Genomic DNA, 24,622 nt, shown 5'->3' with positions numbered 1-24,622 from the left:
GAGTTAAACAGTTACTTTTTAGGGCCTACTCCTTAAAAACCGTTGGAAAACCCTTTCAGGTGACTGACTACCTTTTGAAGCTCATCGAGAGAATGAAAAAAAAAAGTAATCCAAGAAAAGTGTAGCTATTTATTCATGTATTTATTATTTTCACCTAAAATAAAGCATAGTATTTGAATGAGATTTGTCCAAACCTTTGGCCTGTACTGTATATTAATATATGTATTTTTAAACCTGAAAATGACCAATAGCGACTTAACTTGCTGAAAATATGTGTTGTTTAGACAGGCAGAGAAGCAACAAACATCATTTCCAGGCATGATTTATTGAAAACACACCAAATGTATACTCTACAAACCATCGTGTTTCTGTTATGTTTAACAAGCTTAATATTTGCATGTGGGTATTAGTAAAATTAAATACATTCTGTCACTGTGGCTTCGCTTCTGCTCGCTACTAAAGCATTAGCAATTGAACTCCTCTTGGAGAAAAAAAAAAATTAAATCATCTTGAATGAGCCTAACTTTTGTAAAAGTTTATTACACAATGAATTACAAGGCAGAAAACCCACGCCAATCTAAACTACTTGGAGTTATGGGAACAAGTGGGAGGGCGAATGATACAGCAAGTGTGAGATGAAAGGAGTAATCGTGAAGGCCGACAGCTTCTTGAGATATGGCAGTCGAAGGGGAGGAATAAGGTTATACAAAACACATTTTCACTACCATGGAAAAAAGATTAAGGCACATGATAGGCATACAACACATTGGCTACTGAGATATACGCTGACTTTATTTGGACAAACTCGAATCAGTTCCATCTACACAGGTAGGTGAGTGCCTGTGTCCTTCTGTATTTAACAGTACAGTTATGTGGCTTTTTATTTCGTCAATGTGTTACACAACCAGAACACCAATAAACTCGAATGAATGTTAAAAGACAATTCCTTTGGTTGTGGTGCTGCAGAGACCGTCAGAGACAGTCTTTTATTTATTTATTTTATCCTTTCTTTCTCAAGATCATTCAGTACTGTCCAATGAAAACACAGTTCTGGGGACCAAAAAAAAAAAAAAAAAGATGCAGGGTATTGTTATATGGTTTTAACTTCTGGAATTAAGTTATACATTTATTTGTAGTTTATTGAATATTACCACAACACACATATTTGTAAACACTGTGTAAACGCAAGCTTTTATAAAACCACGTCACAAAGAAAAAAACGTCAATGCAGGCACATGCCATTCGCCAGGATGACGCATGAGTGACGCGTAATTTCCGTCCGCAGTTTATGCCGACTCCGAGAGACTTCCAATGCCGGAGAACACACTATAGCACAGATGTTGGTGTGTGTGGTCTTACCAAGCACGAGAGAAATGGCAAATTTACTTGATGTCACTCTGTTTCTCCAAGTCAAACCTGTCCACCCGGAAACTTTGTAAAAAATATATACTATATAAATGTTTTTTGTTTTTTTGTTTTTTTATACTTCACTTTATACAGTGTGACCTTTCAGTTTGTGTTGAAAGCTTCATATTAATTCTGCTGTTCTTTTTGCTCCACGTTGATGGATTAGTTGATATCACAAAAACAGGAAAAAAAAAATAAAAAAAATGGCACTTAAAAAGAATATGAACATCTGTACACTTTTTTTTTTTTCATGCTCACAAGAATATTTTACTTTAAAAAGCACCGAGTGCTTGATTGTAACACAGTAGGAAGAAAAATGAATAGTAAAAATTCTATTTATAACCTGTTTCATTTCTTGACCTCTGACCCTTGCGCAAGTGTTGTCATAAAACGTACTTTTTGCCTCATGAAACAACACTGCAATTATGTTTAAAATCCGTTTTAATTACAATATATAAATAAGTGACGGTGTGTGAAACTCGGCAATAACTGGTTAGTTGCTTCCAATTCAATGTTTTATAAACAATGCGGCATTAATATACAACTACTAGATTTTATTTTCTTCATTTTTTGACCCTAATATACATGTTTGTAAAAGTTGACAAAAATAGAAATTGGGGGTTCAGATTTTAGATAAAAAACAAAACAAAAACATTCTGCCTTTTTGCCACCAAAAACATCATCTTTATAAACAAAATGCCATCTTTTCTTTCATACAAACCAAACGCTGTGTTGTCGTGACAAGCTGACTGCTTTTCTATGCAGATGTTGTTCATTCACATCAAGTAGTTGTTAAGATGTTGCTCCATTCGATGCCCACTCGCCATCACCTTCTCCTGTCCAGAGCACGACTTGCAAAATCCTCACTTTATAAAGTAAACCTCTTCATTCCAAAGCATTGCAGTGCACTTTTCTTCAAACACAGTTAACCAAATGGGCTGTGGGTCCATGACGTTTATCCACTCTGCTATTTTCTTTCACAACCCCCACTAAAACCAAAATCCAGTGACCAATCAATCAATCAATCAATCAATCAATCAATCAACACAAGCCCACATCAAAATACCAAACTTACACAACAAATTAAAATTACTTGAGCAAATTCCTCACAACTTCCAGATTTAAAACAAAGCCAAAACAAAAGTATTCCTTCTTTTGCCAAGTTTCCTTTCAACACACGTTCATTTGCCCTTCTTAAGTTTCCTTCCTGGCATTCTCACATCCATTTCGTTGCCAGAAGTGTCAACCTTGGGTACCTTGATGTCACCTGTCGATTTCAACAAGAGTCAACACTGAAGAATTCACATGCTGTCCAGTGGGAATGTAGAAATGTAAAAGTAGTAGGAATAGTCACTCCATAGATTTTTTCATTTTCTTTCTTTTTTTTTTTTTTTAATTTTAAAATTGCTGGTTGCTGCTGGGTAGTCGTTGTTCTGATCATGATTACTAACTATTATATTTTTTTTCTAATCTGCTATCTGTACAAAGTTCGACTCCAAACGAGCTCCGTATGAAATGGCAGTGGTGATGTGAGAGTTCCTCCTGTGGCGTCACTCTTGTCGCTTGGTCATTTTAAGCCTGGAGTGCATGAACAAAAATAAGAAGAAACATATTAAGATTCACATATAGATGGCTGAAAGGGGAGCTCAAGTCAAAAATGTTCTCTTTCTTCTTCTAAATTATACGGAGCCCCTAAGGTGACATGGTAGAAAAAAAATAATAACTTTGCGTTCCCTCGCAAACACGCAAAGCTGTTTTTTTCGCCTACCATGTCACCTTAGCTGCGCCGTAAACACTTCCGGGTCATGTTCCATGTGAACAAAAGCGACGAGGATGGAACGTTTGTAAACATGAAACAAAACAGTGGGAAAGCTTTCCCAAAGCGACTAGGATGGAGCATGTATTTTTCCACTGCTTTGTTTACACGTCGCTTTTGTTCACATGTACGATGACCCGGAAGTGTTTACGGCGCAGTGAAGGTGACATTGCACGCAAGCTTTGCGTTTTGCGAGGGAACGCAAAATGTTTTGCGAGGAAACGCAGTTTTTTTTTTTTTTTTTTACCTTAGGGGCTCCGTAAAATTATGATTAATATTACGTTGGTGGAATAAGTTGAGTTGAATCCACCTGTTTTCAATCATTTTGCCATTTTGTTATTCTACTGCCCCCTTCTGGAGACTGAAAGTGATGTTGAAAACTGACAGCAGAGGGCAGTATAACGTCAAAATGGCAGCGCCTATAAATCGCTGAAAGCCGGCAGATTGATCTGCTAGTGTAAGTTTTATTCCACCAGTGCAATATTAATCAAATAGGTGGTAAATAAATAAAAAGCACTAGAACATCATTACAACATTAAAGACAAGCAGCGTATCTTGTAGTTGAGGACAAAGGGAGCCATGAGAGTAGAAAATAAACCACCAATGCCACTATACATCAATTCATGTGATACAGTAGGATGAATATGGAAATATAAAAGACTCCAGAAAAAAAAAAAAAAAGATGATTAGTCATGTGGATAAACATGAAGGTCAGACATGACATTTGGGACACGTGAGCTGGTCAAGAGAGGCACAAATAAAGACAAGACTCGTACCATGGCAACAGCACAATTTGGGACATTTGGACATGAAAATGGTAGTCGCCAAACATATTAAATGTGCAAGTCTTAGAGTATTTTTTTTTATTTAATAGACTTAATAGAAATGCTTAACGCTTTCATTGAAATATTTTACTTACTTTATACTTACTTTTAATGAAAAAAAAAAAAGCATTTTGTTTTAAAAATAATTCACCTTCCATCTCACAATGGGTGTGTGCATATCTTATTCTTTCTTTCCCTTTTTGATTTGGTGTGTCCCAGGAGCATTGATGTGGAGTGCTGACAAATGACCCCCCCTTCATCATTTGCCACCAATTTCAGCAAAGGCTGTCAGGGGAGGCAACGAGTGGATGTCGGCGCACATTTCAATCAGGCAGCAGCTGCTGAATGCGCAATCACACTCGAAAGCCTGTTGACTTGCTGGTACCCCTCTCCAGAGCTGCGAATTCACATTTGTTTTTTTTTGTTAATGCTGCATCTTTGCTCCCTGAGGTGCCAAATTAGGTCAGCTGCATTGCTGAAAGGGACACGCGCGTGGAATTCAACAGCGGTGCGGTGGAACATTGGTGTTGTAGGTGACAAGGTGACACGTCAGTGACAGAAACTGTGCAAGACGTTGAGAGGAAACTTAAGATGGAATCGATGAACTAATGAGGAATGAAAAGGATTACTACAGTCCAACTCAGGGGTGAGGGTGGTTACGTTGTGATTTTCTGTATTTTATTTTTTTTTTTCAAACCTACCATGCATGCATTTAGACCCAGGAATCAACAGGCTGCGGCTTAACATCACAAGCGTCCACCAGACTGACCGCAGGCCTATTAGTCCTGATATAGTGTTTCCTACTTGTGTCATTCTGTGCAATAGGACGGGTTTCAAAAACACAAAAGCAAAACAAAAGGAGGTCAATGCATTGGACATATACACATGCAGCCAAGTACAGAGAAGCTGGTGTTAATTTCTTGTTGTACACAAGCTACAAAGGGGGGAAAAAAAGACATACTGTAGCAACGTGCAAAAAAAAAAAAAAGAGAGATTAGTATTCAATCTTTTACTGCCACACGTTATCAAAAAAAAATTTAATATGACAAAGGCTTTGATCATTCACATCATCCTTGAAAAAGTTCTATTTCATCAGATTTCGTCATGTTTCATTGTAATTTCATACACCGGCAGTCCATTGAAAAGAGATACAATGCTGCCATCTGCTGGCCATAGTTAGTGAGTGTTTGATTCCACAACCTATTGACCAGGCAGTGCTGCACTTAGATGTTGCACATTGATTAAATTGATTACAAAAAAAATAAAAGAAAAAAAAACGTAGTTGATGTCATTTAACGTTTATGGCGGCATATATCGTGATTTTATGAATCGTTATTAAACGTTTTTGGCGGTCACAGAGTTAATGTGCTATCTGGAAAATCTTTGGGTGGTCAATAGCAGATTCAAATTTAAGTGCAGTTTAGTTGAAACAGTACTGTTTTAATTACTAACCATTTTTAATAATGCCAGTTTAAAAAAAAAAAAAACAACAACAACTTAAAAGTAAATCATTTTAATTTAATTTCACAATTCTCCTGGAGTTGATTTGTGCCTCTTATAGGTTTCATTACATACTACAGGCTAAATGTATGTTCCCAACCTGAGAATAAAATGTTGATGGCACAAAAATGGTACTTTTGATGTTAGGTTTGCTTACAATTAATGAATTGAAGACACAATGATACCTTTTCAGTGTAAAATGTGGCTCAATAAAGGTTTGGAAAAACTGACCTAGTGGACATAAGGGTCTATTTACTAGGGGTGTGAATTGCCTAGTACCTGACGATTCGATTCGTATCACGATTCACAGGTCACGATTCGATTCGATACCGATTAATCCCGATACGAATTTATAAGTCGATTGTTGCGATTTTTTTCATTCAAATTTAGAAAATACTCATCAGTAAGCTTGTAGAGTGTAAGATTTATATGAAAATGTATTATTTATTTATCTGAAATTTCAGTCTTATAGAGGTTGTAATCTGTTTCATGTTTGAACAGCATTAAAATAAAAATATTAAGGCTTAATGTTCCGTTCATATAACATTCTTCCATGCTCAAGGTGTGAATCCTAAAAAAAAACAAAAAAAAAACACCCCTACTATTTACTGCATTCATTTGACTGTATACCACAGAGTGAATCCCATTCAATCAACAGCAGATTAGATAATATACATATATGAAGTGCACTTGTGCACTTGGTGCAAATTTCCACTAAGCTCAGTCAAGTTGAATTCAGTATCATCAGCCGACAACCATTTGATATGGCCTCAGTCTTCTCATTGCCAAGGAAAGGGTGCGTTCCATGAGAGGCAGTTGTCGGCAGCTATTTTAATCAGTGCGAGCTTAATTACTTTACGGACTCTAAAAGCTTCCACTTAATTAACGAATGGCTCACAGATCTGAGGGCATCCGCGGCCCTGAGCCGCAGACAGACACATAAACGAACGGGAATCACACATTTTATCCTCTGTAAAGAATCGATAGGATTAAAATCTTCCGCTGAGGACCACCACAGAAAAGGTGGAAAGAAAACAACAGGGAGAGGGAGGTAGGAGAGGACATGTGACAACGTTTCAATGAGACACCGTTACTTTGTCCTCTAATGCTCTAAATCCCTCTGGAGACAAGAAAATTTGAGCCGGTACCTTTAATGGCTCCCGCTCTGAAAGGTCCACTGAACTGTCGCCTGTCTTGTACTTGCAGTCTTTGTCCCTCTGGTCAATGGTGGAGTAACCATCTAATGAGGTCGGAGAAGGGTGGTCAACTTCATTGCAGGTAAGAACAAGTGATGCATTCACTTGCTTTAAGTAGAAAATACACGAGGCGTGTTATTCAACTTCATGGTCACCACAGCAGTTCCTACAAATTTTTTCACTTGCCTTTTTTTTTTTTTTTTTAATCAACCTTCCACGGACTGGTTCTTATTTATATATTTATTTTTCAAAACGCAATTCTATGTAATTAGTTACAGTGTTATTTGAAAATTCCTCAAAACAAACTAATGTTATGGCATTAAGAAAAATAATAATGGATTTATACTAACTCTAAATCATGACCTGCTATTAAATTAATGCACAATGCAATATTGCCTGCAGAACATGTCTGCCATGTTTGTGCTACAAGCAGTCTCACAAAACTTTCTATGTGATTTTAAATGAAATCCCGATATTTCATTTTTCAGTCAAAGAAGGTCACTGGCCATACATTTTGAGCATGATTAATATTTGGTATTGAAGGAACATTTAATCAATCACTGATCTGGCTCCATTCAGTGAATTAAGACCAAAACCAAGCAGGCACAAGTTAAGCAAGTGATTATCCATATTAACTGTTTTAACGTGATTAAGTTATCGGGTGAAGCTATAAGGACACACAATATTTGCATTCTTATTTTTACCTCATGTAGATAAGATGGGTCATCAATGTTGTTAACCTTTTCAGTCATGCACTCAATTCAAATGCATTATTTGAACTCTCACTAAATTTAAAATTTGCTTACTTTGATCACATTTGACTATACTCAATACTCATTCACGAAGACTTAATGGAAGTTAATATTAACTCATTCACTGCCATTGACGGATATACACGTCAATGGGAACGGAATTGACTTAACTCATTCACTGCCATTGACGGATATACACATCAATGGCAGTGAATGAGTTAATGACCTGTTCAGATGCTGTATACACTTTAATGAGAAGAAAGTGGCTTCGAGTCACCAGTCGCTTCGCCTGTTTTGGTCTATTAATAGGATTTGTTCACAATACAACACCACTGAATATGCTTCAAATGAGAAATTCGACCCTCATGTGATCTTAATTCCTTCAAATTTGTCATGGAGATTTTTATTTATTTATTTTTTTTTGTGTATGTGAATTGAATAATAATGCTAGGGAATTTTGTTGAGAAGCCTTTTGTGGTTTGTATTGGCTCATTCTGCCAAATGGCTCCTCTTTAAACAGGTGTAACGTTTTGTCTCGCTGACCTTGGTTCTTCTCCATAAGGGGAAGCGTTGTATCATCATAACCCGGTTTGCCATTCTTGGTTCCTTTCGGAGTTGCTGTCACTGCCGGCTGAAAGAGAATTGTTGTTACACAATGTATTATTACTGCTAATTTTATGGCCAAATTAAACACTGTTCAATTACTTGGTGATATTGTGCATATTGCTGGCATCAGGTCGAAACTTCATAACTCACAATTTGGTAAATTTCTTCTTTTTTTTTCCCAGAAATTTATACTATTGGTCAGTCCACATGTGTGGTTGTTATTTTATTTATTTATTTTTTTTTACAAATTGCTGACCAACCTCAAGTGTTGAAAATGGCTTGCACTCATTGATGTTGCAATGTTAATGATTGTTTTTGTTTATTTTTAGAGGTACAAGGTTACGGCCCGACGCCAGCGATACAATTTCAGTTTCTTTATTGGTCACAACTGCACAAGCTCATTAAATCCAGCACTATGAGCATGCTGCCTTTAAAAAGACAATATAGCTAGTTTCTACTCATTGAAAGCTAAAGTAAACGGTCAAGTAACGCAATTATTTGAAACACTCAGTAAACTGCAATGTGCTCTATCTATCACACGGACAGCAAACAACGACCACAATTGTAGATAGCATAAAGAATAAAATATTTCATTGTGTCAACTAAAATCGATGAATGCAATTTTGTTTAGGCAGGATAATTTTTCAAAAGCCGAGTTTCAAGGGAATGCAATTTTATAAGCGAAGAATGACGTCCACTGACATATGCGGTACCTGGAAATGGCTCTTGTTCCAGCCATCCTTTGTCAAAGCGTTCCGTAGTTCCTTATAACTCCACACAGTCTGCAGGACGTGAGATGCGGCTTTTGTTTCTCTGGTTGACTGGCTGCAGGTGCAAAAAAAAAAAAAAAAAAAAAAAAAAAAGGAAGTAAATTACAAAAAAAATGAAAAAAAATAAATCACAAGGTCACACTAAAGTACCTCTACACAAGTGACCAGTGTGTGTTAGCAACAAGTCTTTTTAATTCAAAGGCATATTTCAGGGGTGTCCAAATTACGGCCTGGGGGCCATTTTGCGGCCCGCCGTCCATTTTTCAGTGGCCCGCAACATATGCCAAAAATGGCATTTGACTCAGTTCCAATAAAATAAACAAAATTGTTTGGAGATGGTCAAAGTAGGAAGAGAGGGTGTCGAAAAACAGGTGCTATTAAAAGGTAATTTTAGTTAACTAAAACTAACTAAAACTAAAATACAAAAAACAATTTCATTAACAAAATAAAATAAAAGCAAAGATGCTTTAAAAAAAAAAGAAAACTAACTGAAACTACATTTTATGTTTACAAAACTATTATCAAGTTTATGTACACCAGGGGTGTCCAAACCACGGCCCGGGGGCCGTTTGCGGCCCGCCGTCCATTTTTTAGTGGCCCGCGACATATGCTAAAATGGCATATGACTCAGTTTAAATAAAATAAAAACAAAAATGTTTGGAGATGTTCAAAGTAAGAAGGGAGGGTGTCGAAAAACACAGGTGCTATTAAAGGTTATTTTAGTTAACTAAAACTAACAAAAAAATACAAATTCAAAAAACAATTTCGTTAACAAAATAAAATAAAATGCTTTTTAAAAAAAGAAAACTAACTGAAACTACATTTTATGTTTACAAAACTAACTAAAATAAAACTAACTATAATTATAGCAAAAGTGTCCTTTGTTTTAGTCTTTGGTAATTAATTTAAAGCATGAGCCTTTGGGGATGATTTTAAATGTGATTTTTAGTAGATTTATTTTGATATAAACTGGAATAATGACGTCACATCTGTGGTGTTTTTTTTTAAAATATTGCGCAATTAGTAATACACATAAAAAACTAATACTGAAACTAACTAAACTAAAACTAAGCATTTATTAAAGAACTAAAACTAATACAAAAACTATCAGAATCACCCTGAAAACTAATTGAAACTAACTAAATTTACAAAAACAAAACTCAAAACAAAATAAAAACTAAAATGAAAAATTCCAAAACTATAATAACCCTACTGCCATATTACAAATAAATTGTTTTATATACTGTAGCATTTTCTAAATATGCAAAAGCACAAATAAATTATTTGTACAATTTTTAGGACTAAACACAATTTCTGTTCATAACATTATGTGGCCCTTGAGTTTCTGGATGTGGCCCTCAAATGAAAACGTTTGGACACCCCTGGCATATTTGCTTGTAATAGCAATTTTGAAAAACCAGCATAATTACACCTAGAAGAGCTTTCACTTGAAAGTAACACAATCTCATGACATATAAAAGGACACCCAAGTAGTTTGTATGTGGATAAACTTGTGTATTTATTCATTCAGAGTGGCTCTTTGTGTGATCAATACGTCGTTTCATTCTATCATTAAAAATGGCCTAGATTAAAATTGTGGTGGAATTTTTCTTTTTCATACTTTGGAATCGGAAAGAGTGACACTGCTTCGAATATCTCCCATAATGTCAAAAATGATGGATTGCTGGATGGTTGGTTGGTTGCGAGAGAGTCAGAGAGAGAATAATGTTGCTGTTCCATACTCGACCTTTGCCATAAAAATACATGTCCTACGAATATGAATGAATGTAGTTAAAACTGCAAAATATGCATAAAGTTCTATTGTTCAACAGATTATAAGGCGAAAGAGCATTTGCAGAGTAGAGATATTTTGATATATGTTGATATATGATATCAATATGTTTTTGGCTTGAGCAGAAAGCAGAAGCAGTTTCCAGCAACAGATGAAATTAGTTTTGTCACTTTAATTGATTTAAATTGCAAAAAAAAAAAATCTGATAGCATGCAACCACTATTACAGACTGGTGACATTTTAGACAATTTATTTCGACAAATCATCGTGCTGATAGACAGAAAGAAGCGTAGGGGCACCTGGTCCGGTTGATAGCGACGAGCTTCTCGATGGCCTGGGCCTGAATGAGCGATCGGGCGTTTTCGGAGCTGTCCGTGACAATCTCGTGGATGGTGTTGAGGATGGCGACCACAGTGTCCTCCTCCAAGTTCTTGGCTGGCCGCTGCTGTCCGCTGGGCAAGTTACTGACCAAGTCACGCATGGCGTAACTTCCTATTAATACGTGAAAACAAATATTTTATGATTATCAATAAAAAACAAGTGGAAAGAAATGGTACTTTCAGGAAACTCCTTTTCAAAATCAATCAATTTACCAAATTAGTACACAAGATTCAGAAATTAGGCAGGACAATTGGTATCCACTTGATGATAAGGAAAAAAAAAAAAAAAGCTTACAACATTTTACATTAAAGCAAATGCCTTACATAAAACCCCTACAGCAGTGGTGTCCAAACTACGGCCCGGGGGCCATTTGCGGCCCGCCGTCCACTTTTTAGTGGCCCGAGACATATGCTAAAAATGGCATTTGACTCAGTTCAAATAAAATAAACAAAAATGTTTGGACATGGTCAAAGTAAGAAGAGAGGGTATCAGTGTCATTAAAATGTTATTTTAGTTAAATAAAACAAATGAAAAAAACTACAACTAAAATTCAAATAACAATATTGTTACCAAAATAAAATAAAAACGAAAACTAACTGAAACTACATTTTATGTTTACAAAACTAACTAAAAGTAACTATAATTATAGCAAACATGTCCTTCATTTTAGTCTTCGGTAATTAATTTAATGCACGAGCCTTTGGAGATTATTTTAAATGTGATTTTTAGTAATTTATTTTGATATGAACCGGAAAAATGACATTTGAAAGTATGTCACACAGAAGTGACGTCATCTAGCAGCAGCCAATAGAAAAGCACCTTCAGATGACCTTGCTTCCATGATGTTTTTTTTAAATATTGCGCACAAGTAATACACATTAAGAAAAGAAAAAAGAAAAAAAAAACTAATACTAATACTGAAACTTAACAAACTAAACTAAAACAAAGCATTTTTTAAAGAACTAAACTAATGAAAACTAACAGAGCCACCCTAAAAACTAATAAAAACCTAACTGAAATGAAAAATTCCAAAACTATAATAATAACCCTACTGCCATATTACAAATAAATTGGTTTATATACTGTAGAATTCTTCTAAATATGCAAAAGCACAAATAAATTATTTGTACAATTTTTTAGGACTAACAATTTCTCTTCCTAACATGATGTGGCCCTTGCGTCCTTCTGATTTTCTGGATGTGGCCCTCAAATGAAAAGGTTTGGACACCCCTGCCCTACAGTATTGAGTGTGTGTTTACATGACATGTCTTGAGTGTTTACCAATGAGGTCCTTGTTGCGGCGGTCGATGGAGAGGTTGCGCAGGGCGATCGCCACAGCTCGGACCACCTTGTCGGAATCGGAGCGCAACAGCTCCACCAGGATGGGGAGACCTTTCTCTTTACGCACTGTGGCTCGGATGTAGTTGGACCACTTCGGGAGGGGACACACAGAAGGTCAGATGTGATTTACTTTTTGGGATGGCTCAGGGTCCCGAACAATACTAGGATGGAACAGTATTGACCACTACATTTTTGTAAAATAAAACACACATGTGATGTAAAAGTAGCACTTATTCAAACCTTTTCTTTAAAAAGTAATCTGTTGGATAGATTGGAGCCACAAGGTGGCAGTAGTGCCCCTCAAAACGTCCAGCACCAGTGACACCAAAAAGCAAAGGTGGCTAAAGGTTTGAATTTTGAGTGCGAGCAAAGCCAAAAGAGAGAGCACAGGCTTTAGTCCAGCAGCCAGATGTGACAAATGTATAAGCAGCTCTACTTGCTGCTGAATCTGGCCCTGCTGATCAGCTTGCACGGGAAAAAATGTAGCAAGGGAGAAAAGGATTTGTCCTCAAAATGACCACCTTTGCTGGGAATCACTCCAGCTAAACTATTGAGAGAATAAAATGCGACAATAAGTGATGGATTAAAATTAACCACTCGTGTGATTCTTCCAAAGTAGCTTTGGGGTGCCTGGTGATGACAATGTCATACGACTGAAAGGTCACACTGCCCTGATGGCCGCTGTGGGCTGAATACACGTGCATAAAAACAGCGTAGTCTTTGCTGGAATCTAAAAAAATGAGCCTTTCCTGTTCAGAATTCACAGCTGCTTTCAAGCCAGACAGACTCTCAGTATATCTCCTGCTGCTTTAATTGGAATAAATGTCTGATCCTGGCCTGGGATTTTCTCATCTCGTCGGCGGCAAACACATCTAACACAACATAATAGTGACATTAGAATTACTCAATTACACTTTGTACTTTGGATGTCTATCTTTATCTCATTCGATTTTATAGCAAGTATTTTGCTTTTAAATGAATCTCCAACGTTGATTTCTCAACTCATGACTTATCCATATGAAATATAATTATTAAAAAAAACCTGTAGTTACAAAAATAAATATGAGTCTGCTGTACCATCCCCACCCTTGCACTCACAGTCCATTGGCCAGCACCAAGGTTCTGCAGAGCCCCAGCAGCAGCCTCCAGGGTGTTGAAGTTTTGGCTCTCAGTCAGCAGAGAAAGATAGAGTCTCACCACTTCTGGTTGATAAAGAAGCTCAAAACCTAGAAGGAAACACACACACATGAAAAGACAGACTTGATATCCCAAACTGGCTGAACAGCGGCGGTAATTCTTTGAACAACATCGCCGCTAACTGTAATATTAAAGCATAATGACAGTCGATACTCGAGAATGACAAACAAGGAGACCACAAGGAGGAGATTATTGATCCGACGAGTCCAGAGTTTCCGATATTTTGCTCTCGTTTTCACATAACACACCCGCCAGTGTTAATCATCAGGCCTCCCTCTGATAGGAACATAATAACATTATCAGCTATTAGACAAATCAGACACGGGCAGACAGGCGCAGAATCGCAAAGTCTGCAGTCATTTTCCAAGTCAGAATAAAACACACAGAGGCCTATTCACTAAAGGTTTGCATCGCCTTTGCACGGCGTTAACCGGTAAAAATGGAGCAATCCGGGAGCGCCTAATTCACTAAACGTGCAGATGGGGAAATCCGTCACTAAGTGCGCTGCCAACCAGATTGGGCCACGGTGCGCCGGCGTTATTTGCACGTATGTAAATTAAGTAATTTGAATAGATTTTACGCAAAATTTGCCCCTCCCAATGCAAATGGGACTCATTGATATGCAGCGTCTAATTCACTAACGCCAGCGTAAATACAACGCCGCGTTTGCGTGACGCAAATAAAGTTTTTGGAAAGCATGTATTAACCTGCTGCAACCTCGATCCCGGGATCATGACAGCAGTGCGTGCCATTTGCAGCACAACATGCACGGCAGATCACGCAGAGAGGAGAAAGAGCTAGAGAGAGGGAGGGGGACGGGGACATTTTTCTATGTTGGTTTATGACACATAACGTAACCCGGGCGGATCGGCAATGGCGGGGAGGCATTTTACGATCATTTTTACGTGCCAGATGCATACTGTACGCCCACGCCAACCTCTGAAAATATATTTTTTTAAAACGATCGCACCAATAATTTGTACTTTATGAATGAATGACGTCGTTGTCGTCTCTGCTCTGCACAGCTTAATGGCGCTCTCAACGCTTACTCTCGGTCCAACCTCGCTTTCTGATAATGTCATCTTTCTCGCAACTGTTACTATAGCAACCATGTTCTTGGCGCAAATCAGGTGCAAATTTGCTCCAAGCTGTCAGTTTTGTGGGCGTGTTTGCGCCGGTATATGATTAGAGCAATATCCTTAGTGAATAGGTGGATAACTGGGCGCAGACTGCGTGTGCAGTTGTGGTGCAATATTTCGTGCTATTACCGAACGCAGCACATTCTTAGTGAATATGCCCCACAGTGCTGAGATTCACCTAAGTGAGATTTTGACAGTATTAGCGGTAGTTGCTATGTCAAGGTCATTCAGAATCGTTCACATTATATCATTAACAACATTGCACTAGTGGGTCGGAGCTGAAGTTAATGCCATTATTTATTCTGCAATGACAAGATTTTCTGGACACATTGAGGGTGTATCTAAGTGCCCCAATGCAACAGTCATGTTTGTTGCTGAATAGAGGCAGATGCTGAATCAATAGCACAGAGAAAAAAAAATAAATGGATTAAATCAAAACCTGGAGTGTGGCCAAGTCAGCATTAATATTAAAATTGTGACTTCTGCTGACCTCTGCAGACCACTTACTGCTGATCCAGACACAACAAAATAAACATTTTGACCAAATATTTCCTTCCTCTTATCTGCAAAAGGAAAGAGAGAGTTTGCAATTGGCCTCTCAGCTCCAATGAGAAAACAACCCACTGTTTCATCCTACATTATGTCTTCTATTGACAATATTTTTTAGACTTTTCTTAAAACCCCTATATTATATTGTATAGTCATCCTTTTTGTTGCCATTTCACCACAGAAAAGTGTATTTTTAGAAAAAGTGTATTTCAAGGGGTTTTAGGGAGCTGGAGGATGATGCATGATGCTAGCGTGCAAAGAACCACTAAAACTGCATGATAAAAGTTGGGTTTCCCATAACGCACATTCAAACTTGGGAAGGACTTAAGAGCTTTGCAATATTAAGTCCTAAAACAAACGTCTTATTTGTACAAGCACTGCACACAATTCTGACAAGGAAAGATAACACTGGTGCTAGAGCCAGCACATTATGATCTATATACGTACTAGTCTAGAATTAATAACACTTAAGTAGGTGATAGTGGATTGCCTTTGCAATGACAAATGTGTTTTTTCATAATTACAAGCCAGTGTGAATGATTTTCTTTAATGTGCAAAAATATACACAGCTTGCTACAATTTGTTCTCGTGAGAACATTAATGCAATCGGCAGCAGAATTATGAGTTGTGCATGTGACCCTGCCTTGTGACCAGGTAAGAGCATCAATCACGTCTACTCTCCTTAATAGGCACTATACCAAAGTGGAAAGTCAGCCGCTCAGCATCCTTCTGCACGGTCCTCATCTTTCTGGCTAACTGCGCCTAATCAGCAAGCTGGAAAAGCCTTTTTAGAAACAATCCAGTTCATCTCCAACACACAATTGCTGAGATTCACCTAATTCTGCTTAATATGATACAATTCTTGCTAATGAAATGTGCATAGGCCAATTCTATCTGCAGTGCACTTGTCCGGCACCACCTCAAAACGTAAATGAAACTGGTGTTTGCTGTTAAACAAGGATAGATGATAGTACACTACAGGGGAATTCAATGGGCATTGTTAGTAAAAAAAAATAAAAAAAAAATAAAAAAAATGTTTGTTATGCTTTTGGGCCAGAAAATAAAACCAGATAATATTTTGTTTTAGCTTTTTAGCTTGGGCATAATGTCTGCTCAAAGTGCCTGGGGTCTCCTCCTAATAATACAGGCCAGATTAAAGTCTGTTGCAATCATCCACTGAAGTGCCGCTGTGATCTTCAGTCGTCTCCTACCAGTCTGCTGGCTGTCTTGTTTTTCACTTTGTAGACACGCGCATAGCCATCATTTCAGATGTGTGTGTATGTGTGTATGGGGGTGGGCGAGTTAGCCTACTTTTCGAAGCAAATCATCATCCTTCTGTATTACCATTCAACTACTCCTCTCCATAGTGGACAAAGAACAAAAATAATCAAACTAGCACATTTTGGTTGAGGTAAACTTCGACAGTAAAGCAAACTCTAAGTAGCCAGATAGTTAAATGGCCAAAGTTAACACTGAACACACACAAAAAAACTTGCCAGCAAACATATTGCAAGAAAAATGGAAATAAAGCAAAAAGGATTAAAACCCCTTTTAAATTATTTTTAATAAGTAAGTACCGTATTTTCCGCACTATAAGGCGCACCTTCAATGTATGACATATTTTAAAACTTTTTCCATATATAAGGCGCTACAGTAGAGGCTGGGGTTACATTATGCATCCATTAGATGCTCTACTAAAATATTTTGCAAATATATCTTGAGTCACTGTCGATCTTTACATCATATGAAACTGCTGCGGGATCCTGTGCTCCTTCCGATGATGTCACATACCGCAGCTTCGCTATAGTAAGGTGACGTCATCAGCAAGCGAGCCAGCCACCGAACGAAGGACCCCAAAACAGCCAGCGTAAACAGACGCGAGACGGTCGAGGGAGAGGATGTGTATTTATTTATAAGCACCTCGATTTCACGATTTAGCTCATTTTCACATTGTGTGACTTTAAATGGACGAATTAATCAAATTAATTCGATTTATCGCCCAGCCCTAGAATGAAGACTAATCAAAAAATTAACGAGATTACATCGTTGAATAAAGTAGAACCGAAGTCACTGCTTTGCTCCTGCAACCCGTTTGTTTTAGCAAGCATGCGGCAATAACGCGGTGAGCTTTTATGTAAACTGCAAATTTAATGTAACCCCTCCCCCCATTGTTTGTGACAGCCTTACAATGACTGAATTCTTCAGAGAGCGTAAGATGACTGTGAAAATGCCAACAACAAAGTTACAGCACTAACGGTTCATGACGTTTCAGTATCGATTGCAATTAAGGGCAAGATGTAGCAGTGAGGCAAGCTGGTAAAATGGAATGGATTATCTGATACACTCAAAAGTCAACTTTTCTTCCACACAAACGCCACCCACAGCCTTCCATCAGCATTCTTGTCGGGTAGATTAGTTGGAAAACACCTGGATCTCAATAATGCACACAGACGTGGCGCCACAAACACCAGGGCCCTTGCTTGTCAAATAGAGATGCTCATCAATCAAACAGGTACAAGCCTCAGCCTCAAAACAATCCCTCTGTTGTTTTCCTGTTTTTTTTTGTTTTTTTTTTCCAGGGGAGGAATGCAGGTAGAGCATCAAGAAGAGTGACAGATGGAAAAACAGAAAAACAAACAACAGGACATAAAATAATCCCTCTATCTTGGAACAGCCCAAACATTTGCAGTCTTGACTTAAAGCTAAGTCAGACATTAGTCACATTTTTTTTTTTTTACGCTGCCTGGCAGGAGGAAAATGTTGAAGACAGAGTAAAAATAAATACTTGAAGACCAATGGGAACAGCGCTGACCACAGAATTCTTGTTGTATTGTATGCATTGTTCCAACGAGGAAATTTGGAGTTGTTGACTCTCCACTCTCATGCCATGCGAATTTGACCCCGCCAGCTTGCCTTTCATGTCTTTATGCAAATGTATGCAGCCACATGGGAAACTAATGAAGACACTAGTAAGGCAGCGCCACAGAAAGGCAACAATTTACGGTATCATTACGAGAAGTGTGTGCGGCTTGTTCAATAAGGGTCGTAGCTCTCCTAAGTTCATTAAATACCAAATGATCAGCTATGGAACTCTGTAAACACAACCAAGTCAATTGGTAAGACCTTCAGTGTATTAGAAATGCCGTCCTTTTATCTGAGCCACATCACATTGAGGAGCTTCACAATGATGGAGCTCATCAGAATTGTTATTGCCACTACACCGAACCCTCTTATAATGTGGTTCATCTTTTGCTTTGCTGCTGTATCACTGGCTTTAGAGTGATTGACTTTTTAACAGACAGAGACAGACAGCTCGATAGATAGATAGATAGATAGATAGATAGATAGATAGATAGATAGATAGATAAAAGCCCTGCTAGCTTAATGCTAATGATATAGATAGATAGATAGATAGATAGATAGATAGATAGATAGATAGATAGATAGATAGATAGATAGATAGATAGATAAAAGCCCTGCTAGCTTAATGCTAATGATATAGATAGATAGATAGATAGATAGATAGATAGATAGATAGATAGATAGATAGATAGATAGATAGATAGACAGATAGATAGACAGCTAGCTAGCTAGCTAGATAGACAGCTAGCTAGCTGTCTAGATAGATAGATAGATAGATAGATAGATAGATAGATAGATAGATAAAAGCCCTGCTAGCTTAATGCTAATGATAGATAGATAGATAGATAGATAGATAGATAGATAGATAGATAGATAGATAGATAGACAGCTAGCTAGATAGACAGCTAGCTAGATAGACAGCTAGCTAGATAGACAGCTAGCTAGCTGTCTAGATAGATAGATAGATAGATAGATAGATAGATAGATAGATAGATAAAAGCCCTGCTAGCTTAATGCTAATGATAGATAGATAGATAGATAGATAGATAGATAGATAGATAGATAGATAGATAGATAGATAGATAAATAGATAGATAAATAGATATGAAACGTATTTTTGTGAGTTAGAGAAACATGTTTTTTAATTCCAAACGGTCTTTCTTGGTCTCGGCTACATATTGTGGTAAAGCCCCTGGTTAGAATGCAGGAGTCATCGAAAACAAACTCTTCGACTCGAGTATGCTGAATGAATTTATAGCATTCAAGTATCTCCAACTCAAGCTTGAGGGAAAGTCTGATATCAGCTTATATTTTGAAAAGAAAATATTCATCGTTTGTCTTCAAAGGCACCCCTCCTACATCCCCCTTCATATGGACAGCAGCCAGGAGTCAAAGCTTCATTATCTCCCCTGGTACCCATTTGGACTGTTCTGCAGGCTGGCGCCTCCACGGGCAGCCCCGGGGCATGGGACATTAGCATGCCCATGCTGAAGTTTTTTTGGATGCTGACAAAGGAAAGCAGAACGCGGCCGCGAGCTCCCGTCTTGTACAGCTGCCCATCAGCTTTGGGTCACAAAGATGTCCCGGTGTGATGGGACGGTTGAGGGGAAGGGACAGTTGGGGAAGAGTTTCCAGAGTGTCAAAAGAAGACAAATAGACAGCTCAGACCCCCTACCCCGTACTTCCTCCATATCTGCCTTTCAACGTCAGGTGTCCATCGCCAGTTATACCACCAACAACATTTCCAGGCAATGAAAGACCATTTTAGTACAACAGGAAACCTTTGTAGCACAAAATTAAATCCCACTGTACGTTTTTTTGAACCAAACTGGACACATTAATGAAGGCAGCCAAAAACATGCTGGCAAATTGACTTCAAACTGAAATCATTGCCCCAACATTATCCTGAAATCCAAAAGAAATTACTTCTCTCAGCAATAAAGCTACCTATCGATACATTTTCTGTGCCCCAAAGATTTGGTCTATAAGTGAATGAATTACAATAATGTGTGTGATTGTTTCCATTATTTATGTGTCGAATTGGCGTACAAGGAGATAATTTTTTTCATCACAATTAGATTGCCTTTTGATCTGTTTTACTTCTCTCAGATTTAAGATGCATATAAACTGTGCTGAGTATTTATACCCATGGTATAAATGTATAAATTGTGCTTGAAAGGCCGTGAACCGAATATTTTACAAGTAGATGCATTTTACAAATGACATCACATCAAGGGCACACATTCACACGGGGGGAACTGAGAGTGATATCTTGTCCATGTTGTGACATTTACATCTTATGTTTGCATGGTCAATATTGAATGGAGGCGTTTTTGGTTGGTTGAAAATCAGTCAACATTTTTTATTTTTTTTTTGCTATGTTTTTGGTAATGCCCGAAACATATAGGGGTCTAAATAATGGATTGCTCTAATGGGTACATTTGGATTGTGCCATTTTACCAAGTGTGCCATTTTAAATGATGGATAGCAGCTAGTGACAATCACAAAATTTCATATACAGACCAGAGGTGTTATGGTCATATTTAATTGTTTCATTTGGCATATTTCAATTTAAAACAATTAAATAAATCCGGAAGCTGAATTCAATTGAAGCTAATATATAATTGTTTAAACGCTAATGGATCCTCTGCCAGTTCTACATTATGTAAACACTGCAATTGCGTATTTTAACAATACTGTACATTGGCAGCAGATGAAAAAAAACATATACAGGAGCAATTGGTTTCACTTCCTCCCACCATTAATCCTTATATCTAATTACTCTACATATGTAGTCCGAAACAAATTGCGTTGCTAAGTCCTCTCTGCTTCCAAATGTTTTCATTTAGTCATTCTTGACAGCGGAGTCAGCAAAAAAACAACCAAAAAAATACAACAACCTACAACATAATACAGAAAAGCTCCGGCCAATGTAATTAGTGCTTTCTAATTGATGACCTTGGCTGTATTGCTGCGCTCGTTGCCACTGAAGACTGTCCACTGATTGGACCCAATGAAGCTGTAAAATCCTACCTGTATTTTCAATAAAACCACAGAAACAAGGATAAATATTACTCCAAGGACTCCAATTATCAGCCAAGACATACCTGTGCTCCCTTTAGCCTCTACTTCCAAACAAACATTGACCGAAATACTTCAAAATTAAGTGAAATGGGCATCTTTTAATGAACATTATGTGAGGTGATTCTGTTGGAATGTGTGTTTATGAATTACACAAACAGGTAATAAAATCTTCCTAAAAGTGACAAAGAAGACAGATTCAAGGAAAGATCTTAGACGATGGGTCCACAGAGACAAGCTCGAGGGCATATGACGTTTTCTTTTTTTAAATACTTAAGTCTGAGAGCCAAACAAACTGAATCACACGGAATTTCTTGCAGTCTGTGTAAAACTTCTCCCCGCTGAATTTCATGGAATGCTGCTGTGGGAAATCATTCACGTGTGATAGCCACAACCCATTCAAAAAGGGAGAAGGAACCGGAATCTCAGAGCTATCGTTTAGCGAAGTGTTCATGTGTAATATATGTAAACTAGTCCCCAAAAAAATTGTGGTGCGTTCAGTTGTGGCGAGACCTTGAATGCATCTAACTGGCAAATTGTAATATACAGTAACTGACAGAAGCATGTAAACAGCCGAACACACTGCATAAATAATTCATCTTGGGTAAATATAGTCTGATAGCATGTCATCATAAATGCTCATTGGCTGCAATGTTTTGTTCAGACATCTGATAGAAAGTATGTTTTGGTTTGCATATCTAATGGAGCATTCTATCCTGGCAGATGGCTGCTTCACTCAATAGTCCAACAGGATTTAGCTTCACAATCTTGCACTTCACACTGACCAAGAACAAAACAAAAAAACAAAAAAATATGGTATGGTGTGACATAGGGGTGTTAAAAAAAAAATCGATTCGGCAATACATCGCGATATTACATCGCGCAATTCTCGAATCGATTCAATAGGCGGCTGAATCGATTTTTAAACTTCCATGTTTTAATGTAAAAATATTCAACAAAACGTCTTACTTCGGGTTAGGGTTCACACCTTAAGCATGGAAGAATGTTATATGAATGGAACATTAAGCCTTAATATTTTATTTCAATGCCGTTCAAACATGAAACAGATTACAACCTGTATAAGACTGAAGTTTCAGATGAATAAAGAATACATTTTCATACAAATCTTACACTGCACAAGTTTACTGTTTAGTATTTTCTAAATTTGAATAAAAATAAAAAATAAAAAATCACAACAATCGACTTATATATCCGTATAGGGATTAATCGGTATCGAATCGAATCGTGACCTGTGAATCGTGATACGAATCGAATCGTCAGGTACGAGGCAATTCACACCCCCACAGTGTGACACATTTAGTAAGACTGTTCTATGTACAAAAAAAAAGAATACAAGTTTAAAAAAAATTTAAAAAAGAAAAAGAAATCCATACATATACTGCATGTACAGAATTATCCTTCTGTCCGATTCTTTATTTCTCTTAGCTCTATATAAATCTTATTTAAAAAAAATGTGCAAAAACTAACTAAAACAATAATTGACATATACGTGATTCAATCTCAGTATCATTTTTCAAAAGTCCCCAAAACGCGCACGCACGCTTTGCTACCAATTTACAGTCGCTTTTGATGCCTATTAGAGGAACTAAATCAGCACAAATCTGATTATTATTTGAGGCAAATGCGGAATCCTGATTAAGGACCACACCGACTTCCCATCCCCCTTGACCTCCACCGGATTGGTGCGCCACATCCTCACCATCAGAGCGGACCTTTGCATGCATCCACAATGCACGATGCCTATTTTGTGAGATGGCGGCTGACGGTTGAAGGGATTTGCTCGTGTCTGGATTGGTGTCAGCAACCATCCCTCATTTAATGCTTGCGCCAGCCCCATCAACCCATCACATGCTTAAGTGTGATGGATACTTTGGATTAACTCGTATAGAGAGAATGACAATCTCTGCTGTTCCCTCCCTATATACACGTCCAGCCATATAGCAATGTTGCACAATAGCACTTGACAGAGCTAGGATGTTGACTGAAAGTGATCTAAATCATCTTCAGTATGGGCGTGCTGGGATTATTTTTCCTGTTCAACCTTATATGTCGCAACCCCTAGATTTGGACCACCTGTGGACATCGGCTTAAATACAGCAATGGATTAAATCAAATCAAAATGTGCTGCGTGATCTCTCATATAATACTACTACACATACACGCAGTTGCCAAGATCATGTTGCACTACATCACAGTTCAATGACATGTTAAAAATGCATCCAATATAGAAAGCTTGAACATAAAATGATCTACTGCACAAAGATAAAATCCAAAATATGTAATTGTTTATAGGCCTTATGTTGTGTTACCTACTCACTACCCTCACATTGCACACAAATGTGAATGTTTTTAAATCCAGGTTAAAAACTATAATTCTTTTGTCTCCCCCTCACCACAATTTTCTTTTAGTAATTTTAATAAGCTACTTTTTGTGTCTTTACATTGCTTGTGAATTAAATGCACTAAATAATTAAAGCTGCCTTTAAAAAAAAAAAAAAAAAAAAAGTACCGTGTTTTCTGCACTATAAGGCGCACCTAAAAGCCTTCAATTTTTTCAAAAGCTGACCATGCGCCTTATAATCCGGTGCGCCTTATATATGGATCAATATTGAGCCGCAACAAGACGCTATCGGTGAACCTGCATGATCGGTGACGCGCATGCGCAGAAGATGCCGCCATCTTGGATCGCTAGCTAATACTAATACTTTACCTCAGGGAAAATAATAAAACAGCTGTTTATTCATTTTGGGAGTGAATGGAGTTGTCAGAAAGCTGCTTTGTAATCTATTAATAAAGTTTGACTGACCTATCTGACTGTTTTGTTGACATTCCCTTTAGCGCAGCACCATCTAATGGATGCATAACGTAACCACAGCCTCTACTGTAGCGCCTTATATATGTAAAAAAGTTTTAAAATATGTCATTCATTGAAGGTGCGCCTTATAGTGCGGAAAATACAGTAATCATTCTCGTCTTCAATGACTACATTCTACCAAATAGTGCACTACAGTTTGGTTTGGTTCAGTACTCTTTTTGCACAGCCCTGGGAATAAGCACTGTAATTATCTTAACTATAAGTCGATGAATGCTGCATGTGTCATCACACATATGAAGCTGCAATGACTTCATTCCATTAATAATGTCTTAGCGCAGCCACACAGTATTATTACAGAACTCATTTTGTATTTCCAATAACACGCAAGGTGGTCTAATTTATTATGCCTCTCATTTTTTTTCTAAACATCTTTTTGCCTTTTAATCACTATTTTTCTTGACTGCCAGTGCGGAAACCTGCGTGGGTTAGGAGAATGTGAACATCAGCTACAATGGACTAGCCATTCAGCTTTTTTTTTTTTTTTTTTTTCCCAGTGGTGGCGTTCTCGAAAAT

General features: G+C 37.6%; 1 protein-coding gene across 12 annotated transcripts in view; it reads right to left on the bottom strand.

The window, feature by feature from the left end:
* Positions 1 to 306: 306 nt before the first annotated feature.
* The window catches only part of arvcfb (ARVCF delta catenin family member b), a 175,801-nt gene continuing 151,485 nt past the window's right edge, over positions 307 to 24,622 (bottom strand). For 11 of the 12 annotated variants that reach the window (XM_077521010.1, XM_077521009.1, XM_077521015.1 and 8 more), the window contains 8 exons: positions 13,484 to 13,611; positions 12,326 to 12,476; positions 10,963 to 11,155; positions 8,815 to 8,926; positions 8,039 to 8,126; positions 6,696 to 6,787; positions 4,749 to 4,861; positions 307 to 2,985 (listed from right to left, as the gene is read on the bottom strand). In XM_077521010.1, coding sequence (XP_077377136.1) covers positions 4,760 to 4,861; positions 6,696 to 6,787; positions 8,039 to 8,126; positions 8,815 to 8,926; positions 10,963 to 11,155; positions 12,326 to 12,476; positions 13,484 to 13,611 — 866 coding nt within the window. In that variant the 3' untranslated portion in view covers positions 307 to 2,985; positions 4,749 to 4,759. The remainder of the gene's footprint in view (positions 2,986 to 4,748; positions 4,862 to 6,695; positions 6,788 to 8,038; positions 8,127 to 8,814; positions 8,927 to 10,962; positions 11,156 to 12,325; positions 12,477 to 13,483; positions 13,612 to 24,622) is intronic. The other variant, XM_077521017.1, reaches the window with a different exon arrangement.

The sequence above is a fragment of the Festucalex cinctus genome, chromosome 5 (genome assembly GCF_051991245.1).
Source record: "Festucalex cinctus isolate MCC-2025b chromosome 5, RoL_Fcin_1.0, whole genome shotgun sequence".
Classification (NCBI taxonomy): Eukaryota; Metazoa; Chordata; class Actinopteri; order Syngnathiformes; family Syngnathidae; genus Festucalex; species Festucalex cinctus.
Note: the sequence above shows the minus strand (reverse complement) of the source record. Positions and strands in the feature narration are given on the sequence as shown.